Source organism: Lithobates pipiens, unplaced genomic scaffold (genome assembly GCF_037356315.1).
Source record: "Lithobates pipiens isolate NorthernLeopardFrog02 unplaced genomic scaffold, aLitPip1_a1.2 Scaffold_22, whole genome shotgun sequence".
In the NCBI taxonomy this organism is placed as follows: Eukaryota; Metazoa; Chordata; class Amphibia; order Anura; family Ranidae; genus Lithobates; species Lithobates pipiens.
In genome coordinates this window covers 283,907,521-283,934,784 of record NW_027507784.1, presented here as the reverse complement: position 1 = coordinate 283,934,784, position 27,264 = coordinate 283,907,521, and the positions used below count along the sequence as shown (strand labels likewise).

The following is a 27,264-nucleotide window of genomic DNA, read 5'->3' as shown; positions in this document are numbered from 1 at the left end:
CAAGGTCTCAAAGGGATCTCCCTCAGGCTCTGAGGACCTTGGTCTTGCCTCTGCGACACAACCTCCCCCTGAAAGGCCGGTGGGACTGTCTAGAGTGAGTTATCGGGTTCGTCAGGGGTTGCAACCGTTTCCAACTTTTCAGCCCGTCTATATTACTGAGGAGGTTTTCTCCTCAGCCATGATGGGATTGGAAGAAAGGTTAACGGCTTTAATCGCATCTTCCCAGAATGGGAGAAAACGCATTAGGTCCCCTTCTACCACCCAGGACCCTCAAACAGAGGAACAGTGGAAGGGGGAAGATGAATCCCGGTCAGGGGACCATGAAGAGGCTGATGACTCCTTCCGAGGGATTAAGTGGGGAAGGACCTTCTTCAGCCTCACAATCTGAGAAATTGCTGGTGCAATCTCTTATTGAAATGGTCCACTCCACATTTAAGCTACCCTTAACTGAGTCGACTGAAAAGCTCACTTCTTGTTTGGGTTCACTAAAGCCTTCTCAAGCTTTGTGTGCTTTTCCTGTCCATTCATTGCTGGAAAAATTATAAGATGAAACAATCAGCGCCACAAGTAAAAAATATTGAGATGTTTAAATAAGCTAACCTAATAATGTACACAGCTGATAAACATTCCAAGTGGTACACCACACTAATTTCAAAATAGATAGTAAATGTAGCGCTATGTGTAAAAATATATATAAATATAAAGTGCAAATCTCTAAAATAAATAAATCCTAGATATAAATGAATAGTCCATAAAAGGAAAAAATGAAGAAATAAAACATGAAAAACTCTTCTTGTGATCAGTGTATCAATTCCACCACAGTGATTGTTCGTCCTCAAAAGGAGTGCACGCCACCACCAGTAAAAATGCACGCTCACCGCCCAGATGAGTCAAAACTCATATGTGGATCTCCACACAAGCTCTTTGCTCTCACTTCCTCTTCCCAATCAATGGTGGGTAATCCAGATGGCTTTTTTCTTAATGGTAACTCAGCTCATTAACATCCAATGAAACAAGTCGCCTCCCAGCTTTGCTACAATTGACACTGCTATATCCTCTGTGAACAAAAGTTTGACTTGTTCCGATTGACAATGCACAAATGCTTAGGGATCCAACCAATAAAAAATTGGAACTCCTGTTAAAAATAATTTTCTCATTGGCAGGTTCAGTAGCTCAACCTGCAGTGGCGGCAGTTGGGGTATGTCAATCCTTGAGAGACCACTTGAAACGGGTGCTCAAGGTTTTCCCTAAGCAGCAGGTCCACGATTTAGCAAACCTGCCAGGGGCTTCGTGTTTTGCAATTGACGCGATCCGAGATTCTATTCTTCAGACCTCTCACCTTACGTCTGGGTTGGTGCATATGCGTAGAATCTTATGGTTGAAAAGTTGGTCAGCCAAAGAGCCATGCAAAAAGCTCCTAGCTGGTTTTCCTTTCTGCGGTGAAAGGCTATTTGGGGATGATTTGGACAAATATATCCAAAAGATATCAAGTGGGGAAAGTACCCTTTTGCCAGGTGAGAAAAAGAGTAAACGCCCCTCATTTAAACAGGCTCTTTCTCCAGTGCCAGGGGCATCAGCCTCCAGGCAGTAGCGACGGCCTCCACCGTCAGGTTCAAGAGGTAAACCTCAGGGTCAACCCCAGGGGCAAAAGAAGTCCTGGGGGAGGAAACCTACAAGACAGAACACTAAAGCCTCTTTATGAAGGGGCGCCCCCACTCGCTCGATTGGCGGGAAGACTTCTGCAGTTCTCAAGGGTCTGGCAGGAAGAGTTTTGAGACAGATGGGTGGTCTCCACAATAGCTCTTGGTTACAAACTAGAGTTCCGAGAATTCCCATCTCCTCGTTTCCTCAGGTCAGATGTCCCCAAAGATCCAGAGAAAAAGAAGCCTTTCCTTCAAGCATTAGACCGACTTTTGTCTCAAAAAGTGATCATGGCAGTCCCCATGAAAGAGCAGGGGTTGGGGTTTTATACAAACATTTTCACGGTGTCTGGTCATAAATAGAGCCCAGAAGAGGGTGTTTTTACCCCAGGCAAAGATCAGCGCCATAAAGGAGCTGGTTTAGGTGCTCAGAGCAAAGAAGGGTCCTTCTATTTGCCTTTGCATGAGGTTGTTGGGAAAGATGGTGGCTTCATTCGAAGTGGTTCCCTATGCTCAGTTTCATTCGAGACTGCTGAAAACAGTATCCTATCTGCTTGGAACAAGAAGGTCCAAGCGCTAGATTTTCCAATGCGTCTGTCGCCAAAGGTGCGTCAGAGACTCAGTTGGAGGAGGATATCCAAGAATCTGCAGAAGGGGAAATCCTTATTACCTGGAAGGTGGTAACAACAGATGCCAGCCTGTCAGGTTGGGGAGCAGTCCTGGAAGACACGACTACAGTCCAAGCAAAATGGTCCAGGACCGAAAGGACCTTGCCCATCAAAATTCTAGAGATTCGGGCAACGCACCTAGCCCCAAGGGCCTGGACATTCAGGTTGCGGAATTGTCCTGTCAGAATTCAGTCCGACAATGCCACAGCAGTGGCTTATATCAATCACCAAGGGGACACCAGAAGTCATGCAGCCCAGGGAGAGGTAATCCATATCCTAGCCTGGACAGAAAAGCATGTGCTGTGCATATCAGTAGTCTTCATTCCAGGGATAGAGAATCGGCAGGCAGACTACTTGAGTCACCAGAAGTTGTTCCTGGGGGAATGGTCCCTTCACCCCCGACATCTTCCTGGCTATATGCCAAAGATAGGGGAATCCCGGATGTAGATCTGTTTGTGTTCAGGTTCAACAGCAAAGTCGACAATTTTGTGTCAAGAACAAGAGATGCACTTGCATGCGGAACAGATGCATTGGTGACCCCATAGGATCAGTTCTCACTGATTTATACATTTCCTCCTATTCTGCTGCTACCGCAGCTTCTTCAAGCATGAAAGGAAGTCAGTGGTGCTTGTGGCCCAGAAGATCTTGGTATGCAGAGATCGTAAAGATGGCGGTAGGGGACCCATGGACCCTACCACCACATCCAGAACTGCTTTCGCAGGGACTAGTATTCCATCCTACCTTACAAACGCTATATTTAACAGTTTGGCTATTTAAACTCACGTTCTGAAGAATCGTGGGCTTTTGGGCTCAGTGATATCTACCTTGATTAATGCAAGGAAACCACCTTCCAGAGTCATTTATTATAGAGTCTGGAAGGCATATCTTTCCTGGTGTGAATCTAGGGGTTGGCACCCCAGAAAGTATTTCATAGGTAGAATCCTTGCCTTTCTGCAAAAGGGGTTAGAGATGAAGCTGGCCTTGAGTACTATCAAACCCCAGGTCTTGGCCTTATTAGTATTGTTTCAATGACCACTTGCTTTGCATTCTTTGGTCTGTAGCTTTGTACAGGGGTTAACTCGGCTTAATCCACTGGTTAGGTCACCTCTGAACCCTTGGGACTTGAATTTAGTTCTGTCGGCATTACAGAAACAGCCCTTTGAGCCGATATAACATATTCCCTTGGTCCTTTTGACAAGGAAGCTAGTTTTTTTGGTAGCCATATCTTCTGAAAGAAGTGTATCAGAATTGGCTGCTATTTCTTGCAAAGAGCCATATTTAATTATTCACAACAAGGATAGAGTAGTATTGCATCCTCATCCTAGCTTTCTGCCGAAGGTAGATTCAGGTTTTCACCTAAACCAGGACATTGTTCTTCCTTCATTTTTTCCAGAACCTTGTTCTATGGAAGAAAAGTCACTACATTGTCTGGATGTGAGAGCAATCAAAATCTATTTGGAGGCGACCGATCAGATTCCGAAAATTGATGTTTTGTTTGTGTTTCCTGAAGCTCCTAGAAAAGGACAGGCAGCGTTGAAATCTACTATTTCTAAGTGGATTTGGCAAGTAATTATTTAAGCTTATAGTTTGAAGAGGAAAGTTAAACCTTTTCAAATCAAAGCGCACTCCACCAGGACTGTTAGTGCTTCGTGTGCCAAGCCTTCATCACCAAGCCTCCATGGCTCAGATCTGCAAAGCCGCAACTTGGTCTTCAGTCCATACATTCACCAGATTCTTTCAGGAGGATGTAAGCAGGCATGAGGATATCGCCTTTGGGCACAGTGTGCTGCAGGCAGCAGTAGAAGTCCTCAGGTCTGATGGCACCCTACTTTTGTTTGTGTCTCCCTCCCCTCAGATAGCATTGCTCTGGGACATCCCAGTTATTACTGTGGCTCTGTGTCCTGTGATGTACGATAAAGAAAATAGGATTTTTATAACAGCTTGCCTGTAAAATCCTTTTCTTGTAGTACATCACGGGACACAGAGGTCCCTCCCCTCTTTCTGGTTACACGTGTATTGCTTTGCTACAAAACTGAGGTACTCCTGGTAAGGGGAGGGGTTATATAGGGAGTTAAATTTCCTGTCTAGAGTGTGCCAGTGTCCCATCACCTAAAGGTGGCCTATATAACCCATACAGTTATTACTGTGGCACTGTGTGCCGTGATGTAAGGATTTTACAGGTAAGCTGTTATAAAAATCCTATTATCCCATGCTTTGAACATCTCAAGGAGCACTGTTCAATCCATCTGAAAATTGAAAGAGTATGGCACATCTGTGGAAAACTAACACTGCACATCACCCAAAACAAACCATCCCCACCATGAAACATGGTGGAGGCAGCATCATGTTGTGAGGATGCTTTTCTATAGTGGGGACAGGGAAGCTGATCAGAGTTGATGGGAAGATGGATGCAGCCAAATACAGGGCAATCTTAAAAGAAAACCTGTTATGCCCTGTACACACAGTCGGTCTTTCCGATGGAAAATGCAATCGGATTATGTTGTCGGACAATCCAACCTTGTGTGGGCTCCATCTGACTTTTTCCGTTGGATTTTCTGACGCATAAAGTTTGAGAACAGGATCTAAAATCTTCCGACAACAAAATTTAATCGCATAAATTCCGATCGTGTGTAGACAATTCCGAGGGACAACGTGCCCCCGCATGCTCAGAATAAACTGAGACTAAAGCTATTGGCTACTGGCCCGTTTATAGACCCGACTTACGTGTTTGACGTCACCTCGTTCAGAACGATTGGATTTTCCAACAACTTTGTGCGACCGTGTGTATGCATGACAAGTTTGGGCCAAAATCCATCGGAAAAAATCAGACGGATTTTGTGGTCGGAATGTCCGACCGTGTGTACAGGGCATTAGAGTCTGCAAAAGACTTGAGACTGGGGCAGGGGTTCATCTTCCAGCAGGACAACAACCCTAAAGATACAGCCAGAGCTACAATGGAATGGTTTAGATCAAAGCATATTCATGTGTTAGAATGGCCCAGTCAAAGTCCAGACCTAAATCCAATTGAGAATTTGTCACAAGACTTGAAAATGTTGCTGTTCACAAATGCTCTCTATCCAATCTGACAGAACTTGAGGTATTTTGTAAAGAATGGGCAAAAATGTCACACTCTATGTAGCGCCCACCAATTTAGGTGGGTGCTATTAGTTTAAAAGATAGGCTAAATTGCCAGTGCCTTACTGTATTTGTACAGGCCTGGAGGTTTGTTTGGGTTAGGGAGGAGATATAGGTTAGAAGGGAGTGTGACCACCTGTTCATCACCCTGGGAGAACACTCCTTTGCTCTCCAGAGGAATCTTCTGGAAAGGAGGCGGGTCAGGCTCCGAAGGACAGGCAGAGTGTATGGGCCCTTGTCCAATAATTAATTTGCTTCGTCAGGAGCGGGGTTCATACATATACTCTGGGGTCACATGTTCCCGGGGAAGTGGAAGATGGGAAAAGGACTAATCCACACAGGCAGAAAGTTGTGACGTTAAGGCCGAGGGCTGGAAGGCCTGGAAGTTCAGAGATTCCAGCGCTGGAAAGCCATACAGATCTTCGCCGGAAGGTGATGGAGGTTCAGAGACTCCAGATCTGGAAGGTTTCCACCATGTTCCGAAGCAAGAAGTAGCTGCAAACCGACCGGAGTTAACCAGGGTTGGCCTGGACCTTTCCTGAGCTGGCCTGGGAGGAAAAGGGCAGGAGAAGGCAGGTGAGGCCTGGGACTGCTAGCGTTTCAATACTACATGCTTTTCAGAGGGGCATGCATGTCAGCTCACTAAAGGAGATGGACTATTCACTCGCATACATCTCAATCCAGAGGCAACTCCTATTCTGTGCATCACTAAGGTGATAGTACCTGCTGGAATCTAGAATAAAGCTGAAGTTTGTACATCTCAATCCAGAGACAATGTATATCTGTGCATCACTGAGGTGATAGTACCTGGCGGAATCTGGAATAAAGTTAGGGCCGGTTCACACTGGGGGCGATGCGAGGCGACACTACTTGCCTCGCCGCGACCTGCCGCGACCTCAGCGGCGACTTGCAAATGACTTCTGTATAGAAGTCAATGCAAGTCGCCCCGAGGTCGCCCAAAAGTAGTACAGGAACCTTTTTTCTAAGACGGAGCGACTCGAGTCGCTCCTCTTAGAACGGTTCCAATGTACAGAACGGGGGCGACTTGTCAGATCGCGGCACGGCAAGTCGTGTCGCCTCGTGTCGCCCCCTGTGTGAACCGGCCCTTAATGTTTTGAACTGTTCTACATGTGACTGTGCTTTACTACAGCGGGGGTGGAAGAAACGGGGGTTAAACCAGCCGTACTGTATGAACTACTAGCAGCTCCCAAGGGAGTAGTGCACTTCATTTAGATGTGCAAAGCTGGTAGAGACTTACCCAAAAAGACTTGCAGCTGTAATTGCAGTGAATGGTGGTTCCACAAAGTATTGACTCAGGGGAGCTAAATACAAATGCACACCACACTTTTCAAATATTTATTTGTAAAAAAAATCTGAAAACCATTTATCATTTTCCTTTCACATCACAATTATGTGCCACTTTGTGTTGGTCTATCACACAGAATCCCAATAAAATTAATTTATGTCTTTGGCTGCAACATGACAAAATTTGGAAAATGTCAAGGGGTATGAATACTTTTTCAAGGCACTGTACTTGTGTCATGAAATAAGGAATAATTATTTTAGAGCAGGGTGGGAGCTACCTCCTGATTGATCAAATTCCTTAAGTACTTCTACTATTCAGTAAAGAGCCAGGTAACTCCTATAGTTTTACAGATGCTGTTCAATAGATGTTGCTAGTTAGAGATGACAAATGCTATGAGTAATTACAAAGCTGAAAGATATGACTGGAATATGCAGTGTATATATAATAGCCTATGCTTGCCTGTGCTAGGTATGAAGAATTGGCTGATGGAGTGGAAGAATATGTCCTAGATATGCTGAGGGATCAACTTAATCGAAGACAGCCCATGGATAATGTTTCCAGGAATCTACTGCGCTTGCTGACTGCCACTTGTGGTTACAAGGAGGTGCGACTTATGGCAGTGCAGAGGTTGGAGATGTGGCTGCAGAACCCAAAGGTAGGATCGCGTTGTATGCAGACTATAATCCCACTATGTGTTCCATACCGCTGCTTTCAAATACAGCTTTCTGTGCTTTTGTGACATGCCTGGTATATGACAAAAACTGACTTGTTTATCTTTGCATCTGTGTAGTCTTATGTTGAAGTGTCTTTAGCCTCGTACACATGATTGTAATTTCTGACAACAAAACCGTGGAATTTAGTTTGAAGGGTGTTGGCTCCAACTTGTCTTGCATACACATGGTCACACAAATGTTGGCCAACAATTACGAATGTAGTGACGTACAAGACGTACGTGATATTTCCATTATGAATGCTAGTTTTACAAGACTGAGCACTTCTGGCTCGTCCATCATTCCGAGCATGTGTGTTTGTACTTTGGATTTTTGTCCACACTTGTGTACACAAGATAGGAAAGTCTGACAACACACATTTGCTGGCGGAAAATTTGAGAACGCGTTAGCCAACATTTGTTGGTGGTCCGACAACAATTGTCCAGTGGAGCATACACACGGTTAGATTTACCGCCAACAAGCTCACATCCAACATTTCCCGTCGGAAAATCCGATCGTGTGTCCGGGGCTTTACTGTTCATTTGTAAGCTTTGCTCAAGTTTCTATTTTTTTTTTTCCTTCCCTTTTTCTCCTTAGCTAACTCGTCCAGCTCAGGATCTGCTTATGTCAGTCTGTATGAACTGCAACACGCACGGGTCTGAAGACATGGAAGTCATTTCTAATTTAATTAAAATTCGACTCAAGCCCAAAGTTCTCCTTAACCATTATATGCTAGCTGTGAGGTAAGCTGGGCCCAGAGTGCAGTATTACACTTGGCATTAACTGCAATACCTATACTTTATGGATTGTAAACCATTGCTCATATTATTGAGCTTGTTGGGGTCGTCTTCCAATAGCAAAAGAATGTGAACTTAAAGCATGGTTATACACTGAAAGAAATTAACACTACTCGGTGTGTAGATGGGACCCTGGAAACACTGAATGCAGTGACAAAGACAGGATCATAATGGAAATGAGCCACACTGCCAAAATCAATTAGAAGAAAAGGAATATTGGCGGAGTAAAAAAAAACAAATTAAGTAAAAAATGCAATAACCCTTTAAGTATAGACCTATTCCCAAGATATGGCCTTTATGTCACTGCAAAATTACCTTGCATGGACCAAAATTTCACTTTTGTATGTACGGTATAATCCGTTTTTTGTTTTTTCAGTACAAAAGGATAATTGGTGGGATACACGAGTTACTTGTTACAAAAGTGTAATGACATGATGAGGATAAAAGCAGGCATTGCATAGAAATATCCATAATGTCAAACTGCGATTGAGTCGCGTGTTTTCTCAGTACCTGTCACATACGGTATACTGTATTTCTCTTTCACCATTACAACCTTGTCTGTGAATAAATCTGTGTTCAGGAAGCTCTTATATTCTTAAGCGCTTACATCGTATGGTATCTCGGATGACGTTTCCATAATTGTATCTATCCTTGTATTATAGTACCTCCAAATATAGGCGAGGAAAGGAGCACAGGGAATAAGAAAATAAAGCGAAAAAGTGAAAGAATGTAGAAATATAATACGACTAAAGGGGTAAAGAGAAATGTAACAAGGGTAAGCAGTAGTAAAAAGCAGTAGTGCCTCTCTCAGATTACTCGCAGATTCCATGAGAATGCTCTTCAATCCTGCCAAGAAGCTGCATCAAGAAAATTATAAGTTAGAAAACTCTGCAGGGGACCTGAAGTAGACTCATTTAAATCATGCAACGGGATATGGTCCAGATCTATTCTCCTTCCTCAAAATCATGTCTTCCATTGATTTAATCTTGTTCATCTAACATACCCACTCCACTATTGATACTATAGTTTCTGCACATTTTTAGTACTATTAGTATTACAGTGCATCCTGAAAGTATTCACAGTGCTTTTTTCCACATTTTGTTATGTTACAGCCTTATTCCAAAATTGATTAAATTCATTATTTTTCTCAAAATTCTACAAACAATCCCCCATAATGACAATGTGAAAGAAGTTTGTTGAAATCTTTGCAAATTTATTAAAAATAAAAACAATCAGATTGGGGGCTCTTAGTAGGGGAATACTGCCTATGAAACTTAACGCTCAGGAATGGTGTGCCCGCTGCGGACAAAGCAGACATTTGGAACTTCTACTCAGGTAATTTTACCTACTCTACCTGTCCTTTTCTTCCTACCTCCCTTCCCTTCTTCATACCTCTCCTAATATACCCCCCCACCCCGCTGCGTACGCAGTTGTTCTTTCTGTCTACCCTATGCTGTCCTTCCTTTCTCTCCTCCTCTTCCTCTTTTCTTACGTCCCAACCTCTCCCTGGCCTGAATGTCGTGGAACCTGATATACCGGAGCTGGTAGATGGTGGGCTGTGATCCCTTCTTTAATCCCGGGGCTTCCGGGCGAGAATTTCCGAGGTTGGCACGTGGAGACGTTCTGGCCGACCCTCTGTGGTGATGCCGGATTCCCGGGATACGCTAGCGGTGGAGGGCGGCTAGCTGGCGGCTGTTGGGACCCCCCCCCCTCTACCCTAGTGACGAGATGGCGTCCGCACTTAAGAGAATTTTTATTTTTATACCAGAGTAGTCCCAACGCCTACTAGGCTGTTTTCACCCTTGTAACTATACGGTTTCACCAGCCTACCCTCTATATGTATGCCTACGACATTCTTCCATTCTCTACGACTTAGTGACCTCTCTCTTTATGTATGTCTATTTGTTCAACTTACATGCTGTTAAACTGACCCTAGAGAGGCTTCTCTGAGGCTGATGGGTATTGCACTTAAATGTGATGTTGAGCTTGTCTTTTATTTCATGTTTCTATTTCTGTTATATTGCAATAAATACTGATTATACAAAAAAAAAAAAAAAATCACACATACATAAGCAGGGTGGATTTGATTTAAATCAAGTTGATTTAAGTCACTAGTGTAAAGGCTTGATTTAAATCATAATTTTAAAAAAGCAACTGATATCTCTGTCCCGCAGCGGCTCCTCCGCTGACCCGCTGTTGACTCACCGACAGTCCCATTCACTTTAACGAGATGGTTGGTGATGCGGCAGTGACACAACAAAGTGAGGGACAGCAGGTGAGTGAAGGCCCGCTAACAGGCGCTGCCATGATCTGATATGGCAAGTGTGCTTTAAATGTAAGGACTCATTCTTGCTGGTAGTTAGAATCTTTAATATTTGCAAACAAAATGAAGATTTCCTATATATAATAATAAGCTGTCAGGTTAGTAAAATGTTATCGGGACCGATTTTAGGTTAGTAGGTTAATCACACATATTTGCTTGCCCTTTCTCCTCTCACTTAGAGCGTGGTACAGATGCATTTCTCTTCAAACAATCATACAGTTTGTAGTGTACAAAGATTTGCAAAACAATGGGATAAAGGAAAATTCCTGAACTTGGTTTTATCTCATGGTTACTGTAAAATCGTGTGAATGAATCAATGCAGTTCATGTTATCTCCGCTTGCGGAGTTTGGATTCATTAAATGAGCAATGATTTTATCAAAAATGTAAATATTGCTGAATATACAGCCTCATGCTACATAAATAAGCTCCATTTCATGCTGAATAAACAAAATGAGTAATGTGTCAAAACCACTTAGGACCTAGCCTCTTTCTGAGATTTGGTGTTTACAAGTTAAAAACCGATTTCTTTTTGCTAGTAAATTACTTAGAGCCCCCAAACATTTATATATATATATATATATATATATATATATATATATATATATATATATATATATATATATATATATATATATAAATTTCTAACATCCTAGAGTCTTACAAGCTCACCTTTTTGGGAAAAAATTCACCTTTTTTAATTAAAAAAATGACAACAGTAAAATTAGCCCAATTTTTTTTATATTGTGAAAGATGATACGCCAAGTAAATTGATACCCAACATGTCACACTTCAAAGTTGCACCCGCTTGTGGAATGACGACAAACCTTTACCCTTAAAAATCTCCATGGGCGGCGTTTTAAAAATTCTGCAGGTTGCATGCTTTGAATTATAGAGGAGGTTCAGGGCTAGTATTATTGCTCTCGCTCTAACGATCATGGCGATACCTCACAGGTGTGATTTGAACACTTATGCGTTCACTTCTGCACGCAAGCTCGGCAATTTTTACACTGTTCTTTAAAAAAAAATTGTCACTTTTATTCCTATTACAAGGAATGTAAACATCCCTTGTAATAGAAAAAAGGCATGACAGTACCTCTTAAATATGAGACCTGGGGTCAAAAAGACCTCAGATCTCACATTTACACTAAAATGCAATAAAAAATCAAAATAAAAAAAATGTCCCTTTAAGAGCTATGGACGGAAGTGAAGTTTCCAGCCTGCAATGATGTGGAGACTGGTGGGGGCCATCTTCCCCTCATTCGTTTTCCATGCCAAGCCAGGAAGAGGACGCAATCCCCTCTGCTGCTGCCGGCAGCTCCGGTAAGCGGTGGAGGGCACCGGAGAGTGGTGGGAGGGGAGGGGCCCCCTCTCCCACTGCTGATAAAAGTGATCTCGCTGTGAATCTGCTGCAATGTCCACTTTTATCTTGAAGTGGAAGAAGAGGATACCGGGGTTATGGTAGCTAGCTGCTGCCATAACAACAGTATTCCTCTTCAAAGTAACAATGGTGGGCGGTCCGAAATGGGTTAAATAGAAAACTGTCCTTGGATAGATTTTCACTCCAAAAGCATTTTATTAAAATCAATTTTATCCACCCTGTACATAAATATTCATAGCTTTTGCCATGACACTCAAAATTGAGCTGAGGGCCATCCTGTTTCCACTGAACATCTTTGAGATGTTTCTACAGCTTGATAGGAGTCCACTTGTGGTAAATTCAGTTGATTGGACATGATTTGGAAAGGCACACACCTGACTATATAAGGTCCCACAGTTAACAGTGCATGTCAGAGCACGAACCAAGCCATGATGTCAAAGGAATTGACTGTAGACCTCAGAGACTGGATTGTATTGGGGCACAGATCTGGAGAAGAGTACAGAAAAATGTCTGCAGCATTGAAGGTCCCAATGAGCGCAGTGGCCTCCATAAATGGATGAAGTTTGGAACCACCAGGACTCTTCCTAGAGCAGGCCCCCCCAGCCAAACTAAGTGATCAGGGGAGAAGGGCCTTAGAGAGGTGACCAACAACCTGAGTGGCCAGACGGGAAGTCATTCCTCAGTAAAAGGCACATGACAGCCCACCTGGGGTTTGCCACCTGATGGACTCTCAGACCATGAGAAACTAAATTTTCTACTCTAATAAAACAAAGATTTAATGCTTTAGCCTGAGTGGCAAGCCTTATGTCTGGAGGAAGCCAGGTACCGCTCGTCCCCTAGCCAATACCATCCCTCCACTGAAGCATGGTGGTGGCAGCATCGTGCTGTGAGGATGTTTTTCAGCATCAGAAACTGGGAGACTAGTCTGGATCGAGGGAAAGATGAATGCAGCACAGAGACATCCTTGATGAAAACCTGCTCCAGAGCGCTCTGGATCTCAGAGTGGGACGAAGGTTCATCTGCCAACGACCCTAAGCAGACAGCCAAGATAACAAGGGAGTGACTATGTGACAACTCTGTAAATTTCCTTGAGTGGCCCAGCCAGAGCCCAGACTAAACCAATTAACCGATTCAGCCCCGAAAGATTCTACCCCCTTCCTGACCAGAGCACTTTTTGCGATTCGGCACTGCGTCGATTTAACGGACAATTGTACGGTCGTGCGACTTTGCACCCAAACAAAATTGGCATTTTTTTTCCCACATTTTTTGCGCTATAAACAAAAAAAGTGCAAAAAACACTTAAAGTGGAAGTAAACTCCCCTATCGCTTTCAGCCAAGGAAGCTGCCATCTTTGCCTCTGTTTAATCTTCAACTGCTATGTTGCTGCACGTATGATTCGTTATGACACCAGCCATTGGATGGTTTGATAGTTTGGCTGACAGCACAGCCAATGTGCAGTTAGCATTCCCGGCATGCCTTTTTTTTTTAACTGTTTAAATCCATGGGTTTACTTCCACGTTAAGGACTGAGCCTCTTTCTGAGATATGCTGTTTACAAGTTAAAAATCTTTTTTTTTTTTGCTAGAAAATTACTTACAACCCCCAAACATTATTATATAAGAATATTTTATACGAGGTGGAGAGTTTCTCCAGATAAAGGCAGAGCAAGCTTTCCGGTAGGCTGGGACAAAGGCTGTGGGGAGGTGGATAGGGATGGTTTGCATTAGATAAAGTAATCTTGACAGAATGATAATTTTAATCAATGCAGGATGGCCGAACCACAAGTCGTTCAGGCCCATCCACTCCTTGAGGTGGTTTTAAACTGTGGTAAGGGCTATGTGAAAATTAGACAGGGGTCTGACAGTCGGGTGGTAATTCTAATTCCAAAATATGTGATTGCCTCCTCCCACCGAAATGGAAAGGCCTCTTGACAGTGAAGCACTTCCTGAATAGGAAGAGTTATATTCAGGGCATATGATTTTGAATGGTTAATCTTGAGGTTGGAAAGACTGCCAAAGTGCTCAAGATCTTTCAGCAAATTGGGCAGGGAGGCGTGAGCGATTGCACGGATAGTAGAATGTCGTCTGCAAAAGCTGCAACCTTGAATTCCCTATCACCGACAGTCAGACCCCTGATGTCAGGATTGTTTTTTATTCTGTTGAGGAGGGGCACCAGTGTCAGAATGTAAATTAGAGGGGATAGGGGACACCCCTGGCGTGTACCATTACTGATGGAGAAGGCATTTGACAGGTGGCCGTTAACTCTTACCTTAGTGGAAGGGTTTGAATATAGGGCCAAAACATGCGGGAGCATACGAGGTGCAAGGCCCACTGCTACGAGCACTCTCCCGCATTTAATCCAAGGCCACTCTGTCAAATGCCTTCTCAGCATCAAGGGAGAGGAAAAATCCTTGTGATATAGATGATGTGAGCCAGTGGTGGAGATTTAGGGTGCGGATAGTGTTGTCCCTGGCCTCCCTACCCACGTTCAATAGAGATATGGGTCTATAGCTTGAAACTTGAGCAGGATCTTTACCTTCCTTTGGAATTATGGCTATGTGTGCCACCAACATTCCATCTGGTAACACCTGGGGATCAGAGAATGCATTAAAGGTGGAGAGAAGTTTGGGGGCTAGGGTGGCTAAGAATGAGAATGAGTAAAGCCGCCCGGTCCTGGGCCCTTGCCACTTTTCATTTGTTTGATTGCCAGTTCAAGTTCACCTATAGTAAGGGGGAGTCTCCATATCCTTGGCTTGTTGGGTGATATCTGTTTCAGGTTTATTGTGAGAGAAATTCTCTAATGCGTTCAACGCGTGTGGTTAACAGACGCTCGTGATTAGAATTGGATGATTAGGTGATTAGAATGTAGGTTATATAATTTGGAGTAAAAACTCTCCAATTCCTTTGCAATGTCCTCGTTCTTGGACAAGAGTGTTTCATGAGTATTTTGCAAGTGGTGAATAGTGTATGAGGTTTTGGGGGCTTGGATCGTACGGGCTAAAAGGCGTCCTAGCTCCTCCAGGAGGAGTGAGCCTGAGTGTAGTAATTCTTTTAGGGTGGACTGTTTGTGCATTTGTGAGCTGTTTCTAAGTTTTTGATTTTTAAGATCAAAGAGGTAATGGTTTCTTGGTGTATCTTTTTGGCTTTCACAGCTCATGCGATAAGTTTGCTGCAGATCACACATTTATGTGTTTCCCAAAGGCATACAGGAGAGATATCTGGAGTGGTGGTTTCCCTAAAGTAAAAGTGTATGCGGGACATCAATAGTCTATTGTTGTTGAGTAGGGAGGGGTTCATTCTCCACGTTTTGGATCTAGCGCAAGTCTCTGGGTAGGAAAGGGCTATCGTGATGGTCAGAAAGGAACATTGGTTCCTATAGTTGTCTGTTGGAGGAGGGGTAAGTCTGATTGGGAGAGAAAGAAATAGTCTATTCTACAATATTTACTGCGTGGGGCTGAATAAAAGGTATAATCCTTATCGGAGGGGTTCTTTTTTTACTTTTAATAAATTTGTGAAGATTTCAAACAAACCTCCTTCACGTTGTCATTGTGGGGCATTGTTTGTAGAATTTTGATGAAAATAATGAATTTAATCCATTTTGGAATAAGGCTGACTTAACAAAATGTGGAAAAAGTGAAGCGATGTGAATACTCTCCGGATGCACGGTATATATTTTTTTTTACTTTTATTAACTGAATCAAGATATATCTGCTGGCAGTGAATAAAATCTGGGTTTGTTCAGGCAATAAGCTACTTCTCTTTTCAATGCTCTTCTGAGAGCAGTGTCGTGTCCCTATAGATGGTTTGAATTTCAGACAATTACTGCTGAATGGGCCAAAATTCCAGCTATGGGGGGTCCCTGCAAGCACCTAACAACCGACTCTTTTCTATAACATACATTTGGGTATACCTTGAAAAAACACTTTTTCTTTACTTTTTCTTTAATGTTTTAACTGTTACTGGTACCTTTTTTCCCCTTTCCTTATTGTAGGGAGCTTTTGAATGCACACAAAGATAACCTTGGCACAGTGGTCAAGTTTGTGATTTTTAATGAGCTTTCCAATGCTAGGAATCCCAACAACATGCAGATTCTGTATACTGTATTACAGCACAGCTCTGAGCTGGCACCAAAGGTAACTTCCTTATTAGTCAAATTTAACAGAATTTGGGAGTAAACAACTCGCAGCATGAAATGTCTTTTGCTTTCTTTAGTTCCTTGCTATGGTGTTCCAAGACTTGCTTATCAATAAAGAGGATTATCTGCGAGCATCGCGAGCATTACTACGGGAGATCATCAAACAGACCAAACATGAAATAAACTTCCAGGCCTTTTGTCTGGGTTTAATGCAGGAGAGGAAGGAGGCACAATACACAGACATGGAGTTTAAGGTATTGTGTTTACCCTGTAACTTCTTATGTTATTAAATAAGACTAATGTTTAACAGTCCTTATTTGCTGTTTGATCATTTTTTAACATAAAAGATTCATGAAGTCTTGAAAGGGCTTTTGCTCTTTAATTCAGAAAAAGAAAACCCCCTTGTTCAGAAGCCAAATGACCAGAAGTGCTATGTCAGATCAGCAGTTTCTGTGTTTTATGTGCAAATGTGTAGCTGCCCAAGGACCTAGAATTGCTCAGCTATGTCCTTTGTGACACATTGGGACTCTGACTAGAGCTGTGCATACTTAAAAAAATCTAAAACGCAACAAATTGTTCCAATTGGATGGCCTTATAGTTGCAGAAACTAGCTAGTGAATGAGAATGCTTAGTGACTACCATTACTATTTGGCCTGAAAGTCCCAATCGGGTTTTCTGCTGTCATTCTTGAAAAGAACAGGTCACAGCTAGGATTACACACTTTGTAATATTTAGTGTTATTTTCTTATACTCAAAGAATAGGAATTATCTATATAATGTGTCTAAGGCTTCATTTACTCTAGTGTGTTTTTTCCTACACCTGCCACCATGCTGCAGTCTAGAACATTGGAAATACCGTAACATTATTCTCTATGACTTTTGGCCAATCCAGGACATTGCAACATGGTGCAGTGATATTTTTGACAATGTGCAGGTGCATCTTTTTGTGCAGCACACTGCATTTTTGAACTCATAGAATTCATTAGGAGCTTTTTGGTATGGCAGAGTTTTGGGTTTAAAGGATAAGGTCACCTTTTGGAACATGTTATATGTAGCATGTGCCAGTCCCTGTAACCCCCCCTTCTCGATCCCCACCTCAGTGTGAAAGCAGGCCGGGGATCCTGTCCCTGCACCCACCGTCACTATTCCTAAACAGTGCAGCCATGTGGAACTCTGCCCACACAGTTTCTTGTGAGTGAATATACTACAACTACCATCAGCCACCGCAGCTGAAGGCTTGTTATTCTGAAGGAACTGATGGGCACCGATGAGAGCCCTAGTTCATTTAGAAGCCTGCAGCTTTGTAACTGGCAGCCCATATGTAGGTACAGGCTGAAAGCTGTAGGGCTTGTCTACAGAAACCTGGCATTGTACCACTGATCCACTGATCACAGGAGCAATGTTTTCCAGGCTCCTGCAGTAAAAAAGAAAAAAACGCACACTCTTTATTCTGCAAAATTATGTACAGTTATATTTTTTTCTTAAATGGTGAGCTTATCCTTTAACAACCATTCTCCTACTCCTACAAAAAAGCAGGAAGCTTGAAAATGCATGCAAAAAAGTATGTAAAAACATGCTACAAAAATGCACCAAAAATACAGAATTATTTAGCAGGACTAGTGTGAATGTAGGCTAAGGAGTCTGAGGGGTTCTGCCCTGCAAAGTTTTATGGATAACATCCACTAACAGAGGCCATAGTTGAAATGGTTTTCAATAAGGATGAGCTCAGGCTTGTTCGTAAACCACACGTGCAGAGCCCGCCAGGAAGTCGGCATTGCACTGTGCTAATCACAGGCAGTGAGACATTTCCTGATCTCTGCAGCTGCACATTGTCTCACTGCTTGTGATTAGCTCTTTGCAGTGCCGACTTCCTGACGGGCTCTGCACGTGTGGTTTGCGAACACGTCTGAGCTCATCCTTAGTTTTCAATAGGCATCCATGAACTTAATGCATTTCCCAGATTTGTTAGAGTACCTTAGTGAACAAACTGCATCATGAAGGTCAAGGAACACATGAGACAGACAACTGAAAACCTATCAAGATGTGTCTATCCACCTAAACTGAGAAGACAACTATTGGTCTTGCACTCCACAAATCTGGCTTTTATGGAAGAGTGGGAAGAAGAAAGTCATTGTTGAAAGAAAGCCATAAGAAGTCCTGTTTGCAGTTTGCGAGAAGCCATGTGGGGGACACAGCAAACATGTGGGACAAGGTGCTCCGGTCAAATGAAACCTAAATTTAAAATTTTGGCCTAAGAGCAAAATGCGATGTGTGGCGGAAAACTAACACTGCGCATCACCCTGAACACATCATCCCCACCGTGAAACATGGTAGAGGCAGCATCATGTTGTGAGGATGCTTTTCTTTAGCAGGGACAGGGAAGCTGATCAGAGTTAAAGGGAAGATGGATGGAGCATGTGTTAGACTGGCCCAGTCAAAGTCCAGACCTAAATCAAATTGTGGGCTTTGCTCACCTCTACGTGTGGACCACTGAACTAACAGATGGTCAACACTTAGAAGTGAGCGAAGCGATTGCTGTGGAGGTGGAGGGAAAGTCACTCTTGCATTGAAAATTTTCTCACGTGGAATCTCTGCCTGCTGGGACTGTTAATTCATCTGTTCTTGTTTTTCGGATTTATAAGGACTTTATATCACATCTGTTATGTTTTATTGAGCCCTGATATGTGCTGCACTCCTCTGTATACTATTACCTGTTTGATTATGTGAAAGATCTTTTAGAGTTCAGCTGCATTTTATTATTCATTTTTACTCTCTTGTGCTGATTGTATTTACTTATATCTCTCTTCCACAAGGTGCCTCAGGTTTCTAATTTCCAGGGCTTGCGTCCTCAAGGAATGGGTTCCTCCTTTCCCTGTAAGGGCTCATTCCACCAAATCTGTAGATCTTTCTCCAGCCTTTCAGCATCAAGCATCTATTATGCAGGTTTGCAAGGCCACCACCTGTTCTTCCATTCATACTTTTTCAAAGTTTTACTAGGTGTAGGTGGATGTTCTGGCCTCTGATGTGAGCTTTGACAACAATGGTCCTTCAAGGTGTTTAAGGTCCCTGCTTTTGTGGGTGTTTTTTGTTTCTATTTGCTATGTTGCCCACACCTCACTATGCTTGGGTATATCTCAAGCTTTAACTTGCTACCCTATACTGTATGGTTAAGATAATGGGAATTTTGACTTACAAGTACATTTCATATCGTGGCGTGCACATTACGGGACACAGGTCTCTCCCCTCTATTCTGTGTTTCTTCTTGTGTGCTACAAAACTGAGTGGGTAGGGCTATATAAAGGTGCACTGAAGGTGTTCCCAGCACAGATTTGCAAGTGTCCAAACACCTGAAAGTGATGGCATACAGCCTACGGTCTATGATTTGCTATACTGTACTGTACTCCAAGATATGAAAATTCTAATTTTTGCAGCCTTCTTTTAAAGACTATGAAAACAACGGATATTCTGTTTTGACACTGTCTGGCAGGAGCAAGCCAAGTCTGGCCGGAGTTCTTATTCCTACATGTTAACTTGGCTAGAGAAAGGAAGAACTTGTGGGAAACTTAGGAAAAGTAGTTGTCTTTTTGGACTGTTTAAATAGCTCTCCTCTTTTCTGTTTTCAGGAACGGTTTGTTATACATATCACTGACCTGCTTGCAGTGTCTATGATGTTGGGGATTACAGTTCAAGTGAAGGAAGCAGGGGTTGCTTGGGACAAGGGAGAGAAAAAGAGTAAGATCCCTTTATCTTTTAAAGACAGTTTGCTATATTTAGTGCTTAATATAATGTCATTATATTGTATTGTTTCTCAGGTTTTGACCTGTATAGTTTTAACTACTATTTTATTTTTCTACTATCTATTTGCCGTCTCATAGGTTTAGAGGTACTGCGCTCCTTTCAGAACCAGATTGCTGCCATCCAGCGGGATGCAGTGTGGTGGCTTCATACAGTGGTACCAACCATCAGCAAGCTGCCACCTAAAGAATATGTGCACTGGTATATTCTTCAACGTTTTTCCTTTTCATAATTTGTTTGTATTCACATGCACTGTGCATTTTAACTTGCTCGAAAATTTGACTACTCCAGAAGAGTCTATTCCCTAGCACAGCATTCTCCCTCCTTGCATCTCATAGCCGCTTTCTCTTTGCTGGCCCAGCTCCTTCACCTTTTCTTCACCTGCCAGGGGAGGCGCAAAGGGGAATACCATAGAGTATCATGAAGGGTGTCAGCTCAGAGTCTGCTGGGGACTGTACAGGTGTATGATATTGACTAAACGTTAATGGGCAGACTAGAGGTGGAAAGGTGACATAGAAACCTTCAGAACTATATAGGTTTTAATTAATAACACTACCCTCTAACTTTATAGTGTGACCAGAATTTTATATTCAAACTGCGCATTAATCACTTAAAGTGGTAGTTAACCGTAGCAGTTAAAAAGAAAAAAAAAGTTGTAAGGCAATTTTTCAACGTGCTAGTATGCATCGCATACTAGCCCATTATGAAATACTTGCCTTAGCTAAAAGCCCTCCAGCGGCCTGTTGTCACTGCTGACAGGGCTTCCATCTTTCCCCAGTCTTCCTTGGGGGCACCAGCTGTATGAGTAGCTGGAGCCGTGCTGACGTCACCCCGCGCATGCACGGTATGTGAGACCTTCAGAGTGCATGCGCTTATGACGTCATCGGCTGCATCCAGTGTGAATATCTTTTAAATGGTGCACGTTTAGGAACTATTCATTTTACATATAGTATAGGCTTACCTGTAGGTAAAAATTACAAAGCTGACTTTACTACGATTTTAATGTATTTTTCAGTCACTTGATAAATACATTAACCGCTTCAGCCCTGGAAGATTTTAAGCCCCTTTCAAAACACTTTTTGCGATTCGGCACTGCATCGCTTTAACTGACAATTGCGCGGTCACGCAACGCACCCAGACATTTCCCCCCCCCCCACAAATAGAGCTTTCTTTTAGTGGTATTTGATCACCTCTGCAGTTTTTATTTTTTGCGCTATAAAAAACAAAAGAAAAGACAATTTTGAAAAAAAAAAAAAGCAATACTTTTTCTATAATAATTATCCCCCAAAAGTATATAAAAGAAAAATGTTTTTCTCAGTTTAGGCTGCTATGTATTCTACATATTTTTGGTATACAAAATTGCAGTAAGCGTATATCGATTGGTTTGCGCAAAAGTTATAGCATCTGCAAAATAGGGGATAGTTTCATGGCATTTTATTATTTTTTTTTATTTATTAGTAATGGCGCCGATCTGCGATTTGTATCATGACTGCGACATTATGGCGGACACTTTTATCACTATTTTGGGACCATTGTCAATTATATAGCAATCAGTGCTATAAAAATGCACTTATTACTGTGTAAATGACACTGGCAGGGAAGGGGTTAAACACTAGGGGGCGGTCAAGGGGTTAAGTGTGTCCTAGGGAGGTGTTCTAACTGGTCCCGATAACATGGAGCAATGATCTCTGTCATGTCACAAGACAGAACGGGGAAATGCCTTGTTTACATAGGCACTTCCCCGTTCTGTGTCTCTGTGACACGATCGCTGGGAGACCGGCGGACATTGAGTCTGCTGGGCACGGTCACGCAGTACACGGCAGGCGTGCGCGCCCGCTAGCCCCGTGGTTCAAAGGGGACGTACAGGTATGCCCATTTGCCCACCGCTGCCATTGTGCCGACGTATATTCCCGGCAAATGGTTGTAAGTTCTTACATATACCCAGTAAAGTGACTGGGCTCAGGTGATACACAGAAATTAACCACTTCCCGCCTGGCCTATAGCAAAATGATGGCTGGGAGGTGGTTCAGTTATCCTGACTGGGCGTCATATGACGTCCTTCAGGATAATAGCCTTCGTGCGATGGTGGGGGCGCGCATCTTGGCGATCGGTGGTGCGGTGTGTCAGTCTAACACACTGCTACACCGATCTTGGTGAAGACAGAGGCTCTTTACCACGTGATCAGCCGTGTCCAATCACGGCTGATCACCATGTCAACAGGAAAAGCCGTTGATTGGCTTTTCCTTACTCGCGTCTGACAGGTGTGAGTAGAGGAGAGCCTGACGGGGGGTCAATCAGCGCAGCTCCCCCTCAGATGCCCACACTGGACCACCAGGACCACCAGGAAAGGGGCCAACATGTGGATGGCCATGTATGTACCCCATGGCCATCCACGTGTAAATTATGCCCAATCTGTGACAATCAGTGCCCACAAATGGACGGCCTCTCTCCAGATAGCGTCTGCGCTGCAGCTGTCTTTTGGCTATAGCGTGGGCGCGAAGTGGTTAAAATATTCACAATAGAAGGGCCCGCTTTGAATTTTATCTGCTGCGAGACCCTGTGAGTGCCTAACTTTTTGGATGTGTGTCTGTCTCTCTCTATCTCTCTATCTAACTATCTATCAGTAAGGCCCCTTTCACACATGTGGACCGTTCATTTCAGCAGTTCATTCATATTTTTCCCAAAGAAAAAACAGGTGATGTTTTCATCAGTTTTTCATCAGTTTTTACATTCTTCAGTAGTCCCAGAGCCTTTTTTTCATGCAAAATGGACCGTTTAACCCTTTTTCATCCGATCCACTATTTTAATCAAAGAAAAATAGGGCTTTGATCCGTTCCAAAAAATGGATGTTGATGGAAGCAAATGCAAACGTATAATCATCCATTTAAATTATTTTTTCCATAGAGATGCATTGATGTCTGTTTTTATCAGTCAACGGATAGATGCAAAACGGACAAACAGTCCGCATGTGTGAAAAGGGGTCTTAAGCAACACAACTAGGTTAATTTCCTGCCTCAGCTTATAGTGGGACAGTAAGCCCTGGTTCACATTGCAGCATTTTGACATGTCAAAGCGCATGCCAAATCGGCGGCTATTGCCGGCAATGGCACCATCTGAATTTGTGCGACGCCAACTTTGTGGCGCCGCACCGATTCCCAAGTTCAGCTGAACTCGCATGATTTCATTTCCACTGTCAGTGTGAACCTGGGCTAAAGGAGTATCGGCAGACTAGTCAGGCTATCTCTCTACTCTGTTGATAGCAGGTTTCTTTGTCAGCACATGTGTTTGGAGTGCTCTTGATAGGGCACACAGCAGAGTGCTGCTGTACAGGGAATTTCAAGAAGCTGAAATTAAAGTGTTTACACTATTTGCATTTGAAAAATACATGGTGTTTATTTTTCTTTTTCAATAAACTCAAAAATACTTTTTTTGTTTCAGATTTTGGCTTTAAATGTGTGATTTATAGTATTTAAAGTACATGCATTTGTTTTACTTTTTTTTGTCCTCTTTTTATCATTCCACAGTTTGCACAAAGTCCTGTTTACCGAACAGCCAGAAACATACTACAAGTGGGACAACTGGCCACCAGAAAGTGACCGCAAGTATGACTACTCATATAGATATCCATTAAATAATAGAACGCAAGCTGTTGTGGCTTTAAATATTGGCATGGGAGATTGTGACTGGATCACTATGGGTCAAAGACTAATGTAACTCCATTAATTTTCTTTTTAACTACGTCAACTTTTTGGACATACCATAAACTTGTGCTTGTGTTCTTCAGCCAGCTCCCTCCAGCACTCTCCCTCTGTGGTTCCTGAGCTCTCCCACTCTAACCGAGAGCCTGGGCCCATGTCCGAGGGCATTTATTTCTCGACCTCTCTAGTGAATGAAGCTGGGCTAGATGGCGATTTTGTCACTTCCGGTTACAGAGCTATCTTTATATGTGCTCGTTTAGATGCCATGGGTCTAATAGACCTCCATTGTCTCCATAAAGAGTACCTGTCACCTGCCCAATGAATATTAGTGGGGGGTTGTTAACCCCTTGTGATAGCAATAAAGTTAAATAAAAAATGAATAAAGTTAATAATAAAATGTATTAAAAACAATAACCAAAAAACATTTTTTAACGTAACCCCTATTGCCCTGCACACACCCACAAATGCAAACATGTTCTCAGGGTGCGCAAATGTGAACTGCTATTGCACCAAATATGTGAGATATTGCAGCAAACGTCAGAGTGAGAGTAGTAATTCAAATGCCATGGCTCACTGTTGTCCATACTTTGGTACTTAAAAATATCAATAGAGGATGCTTTAATTTTTTTTTTTTTTACAGTTTACCTGTTTAGAGTTAGAGGAGCTAGAATTGGGCTTTTTTATTCTTTATTTTACTTTTTATTTTTTTTTTATACTTTTTGTTGGTCACTTTTATTCCTATTATAAGGAATGTAAACATCCCTTGTAATAGAAATAGTGCATGGCAGGTGCTCTTTATGGAGAGATGTGAGGTTTATAAGACCCCACATCTCTCCTCCAGGCAGGAAAGGCTGAGATAAAATTTTTTTTTTAACTTTCTCAGCCTTTCCAGTTGTGTCCCTGGCATTGTTTACTTCCGCCAGCCCGGACGTGACGTCATAGTGCCGCGCCCAGGCCTCTGAGGGTCATAGAGATGACTGGGGACCATCTTGTTATGAGAAATCTCTATGCTCAACTTCCGTCAGCGACCGATTTGTTCTCCCACTCGCCGGTTGCACAGGTGAGCCAGTAGAAACACCTGAGGGAGGCAGGAAGGGGGGAACGTACCCTCCCGCCCCCTGTAAGAACGATCAAGCGGCTGAACTGCAGCTATGATTGTTCTTGTGCTATCTGTGCTCCCGCTAGGGAGATTCACCCTCTCAATTTGTCGTGTTTACAGTTATCATTGAAAGTGAAAGTAAAAGCAAATCCCAAATTTTGGGTTGTTCCAGAGAAAAGCAATAGCAGGGAAATCTTCCATTGGGGACACTAGTTCTGGTGACCTGGGGGGTCCCCAAGGAATTCCCTTAATTTGCAGAAATTTCCTCACTTGCTGTTTGGCTATGGGACAGGAAGTGAATTGAAATCTCTGGAATAGGACACAGATGGCAGAAAAAAAAAATCTGACAGGGGTTATGACCCTCCCTTATTCTATCCATTATGAATAAATCTTTTTTTGCCTATACTTGTACTTTAAGACTTGACATGTTTGGAACCTATATACGCACTGCAACTCATTCTTTTATATTTTACAAAAATGTTTGTATGGTATTGTGTCTATTTTTACTGAAAATATGCGTTTGATAAAACAGTTTTACAAATAGCATATGATGTAAAAAAAATTGACACTATATTTTTATTCTGCAGTGTCCCTGATTTCAGAAAACCTACAATGTTACTTTTAGATTGTAAGCTCTAAAGAGCAGTTTTTCATATTCCTATACATTTATGCTATTGCTCTTTTATGCTACTAGCTTACTCAGTATCTTTCTCTTCAACAAGTTTTTTTCTTCGCCTGTGCTCGGAAGTGCCCCTTCTGGAAGATACATTAATGCGTATCCTTGTCATTGGCCTCTCTCGTGAACTTCCTCTCGGCCCAGCAGATGCCATGGAGCTTGCTGACCACCTGGTAAAAAGGGCAGCAGCTGTCCAAGCCGATGGTAAGTAGTCTGCATTGCAAGTGTTTCAGGACCTGGGGCAGTGTGATGGTGACCTCTTACACATCAAAATAGATTAGAAATGGTATATGAATGGCATGGACATTCTTTTGTGGATATTGTGAGTTTATTTTTGTTTGGGTTTAAAGACCAACTCTACTTTCTGAAAATGTTGGTATTTTGGTATGAGTATTTCACGGAAATACTCACCTGGTTACAGCTGGGAAAGTTTTGCTTTCTCAGGGAAAAATGGCAAAACCCCTCTCTTTTCCTAGCTCTTCTAAACCTAGAGCACCTTCACATTATTCCCTGGCTTTAACTTTAAAATCAAAGTTCTGCCCTTTCTTTAAGCACAGAGTTTGGCCCAAAAAGGCCATCAAGCCCATTACTAAAGCCCTTCTCAAAATGAAGGGGTGACTGGTCCTGTAATCTTGTGATTTTTGCCTCCATGTAATATTCTTTGTGACCTTCCGATCCTCTTTTTCCTTCTCACTTCTGTTTGGAACAAGCAGTGCATGTTCATTGCAGTCATGTGTGTTGCTCACATAGACCATCTTGGGAGCAAACAAAATAGCGTGGCTACGTTCTTGCATACAGTGGGACAATGGAGAACAAACGTAGCCACCCTCTAACCAGAATTTGGATCACAACAACAAAAACAAAGGAATTTGGAGATTGGGGGGAGGCTGAGAGCGACAGTTGTTTTTTAAAGTTAAAAATGCATACTTAAATAAAATTCTTTCTTTTTAAACCAGAATTTTATGTCTGATTTCTTGTTTGTCAAATTAGCTGAAAGTTAGCACTTTCTTAATTCTTTATAGATTTGGAGGTCCTCCGAATTGAAAGGATTCAGCTGCTTGATGCCGTATTAAATCTTTGCACATATCACCATCCTGAAAACATTCAGCTTCCTCCAGGGTAAGTCGTGTATTTTTTTTTTTTTTTTACCATCATACTACACTAACTGAACCTAGACTGCACTTGCAGAATAACAGGCGATCCAGCATATTTGTAGCCCACTGCCAGTAAAATAAATAAAGCTTCAAGCAGAAAAAAATAATTCTACATATATGGTATATTTCTGGAATCTATGTCCATTCTCCTATGTTTTATACCTTAAAACATTTTTGCAACTACGGAGAAATAAACATTGTTGTACCAAAATATAGTATGCTCCTGTCTACCTGTTTGACATGACAACACAGTTAAGAAAGAGAGGGAGAGTGAATAATAGGATGCTGGATAATAGTGTAGCGCACTACTCCCTTGGGAGCTGCTGGTTAGTTCATACAGTACTGCTAACATACCTCCGTTCTTCCACCCCGCATGATTCACAACAGACACAGTCAATAAAGGTTGAACAAATAAACTTTTATTCGTCTTGCTGCAATCCAGGTGTGATGGTGATAGTGGGAAATATGAGCTGCCTCCTTCTTCTGAGTAGCTAAGACCCTTTCCCTTAACAAACTGACCGATGCCCCTCTGAAGAAGCACCTTGGTAATTGGATGCTGGAAGTCCCAGGCCTCAGCTGCCCATCTTGCCTCCTGCGATCCTCCCCAAGCCAGTTCAGAAAAGTCCAGATAACACCCCGGTCTACTCCATCCTCTTTGCAGCTACTTCCCGCTTCTTGTGAATAGAACCATCCCAGCTGGGATGCCTGGTTTACTTCCCCAGGGTTTCTTGGATGACTCGTGTGCTTGAAC

The 27,264-nt window shown here is 42.6% G+C and overlaps 1 protein-coding gene across 2 annotated transcripts in view; it reads left to right on the top strand.

Moving 5' to 3' along the window:
• Window positions 1-27,264, top strand: part of INTS1 (integrator complex subunit 1) — a 226,165-nt gene that overhangs the window by 52,180 nt on the left and 146,721 nt on the right. For both annotated transcript variants that reach the window (XM_077449122.1, XM_077449121.1), the window contains 9 exons: window positions 7,218-7,404; window positions 8,057-8,202; window positions 15,948-16,089; window positions 16,169-16,345; window positions 19,715-19,823; window positions 19,967-20,087; window positions 23,411-23,488; window positions 25,406-25,563; window positions 26,382-26,478. In XM_077449122.1, coding sequence (XP_077305248.1) covers window positions 7,218-7,404; window positions 8,057-8,202; window positions 15,948-16,089; window positions 16,169-16,345; window positions 19,715-19,823; window positions 19,967-20,087; window positions 23,411-23,488; window positions 25,406-25,563; window positions 26,382-26,478 — 1,215 coding nt within the window. The remainder of the gene's footprint in view (window positions 1-7,217; window positions 7,405-8,056; window positions 8,203-15,947; window positions 16,090-16,168; window positions 16,346-19,714; window positions 19,824-19,966; window positions 20,088-23,410; window positions 23,489-25,405; window positions 25,564-26,381; window positions 26,479-27,264) is intronic.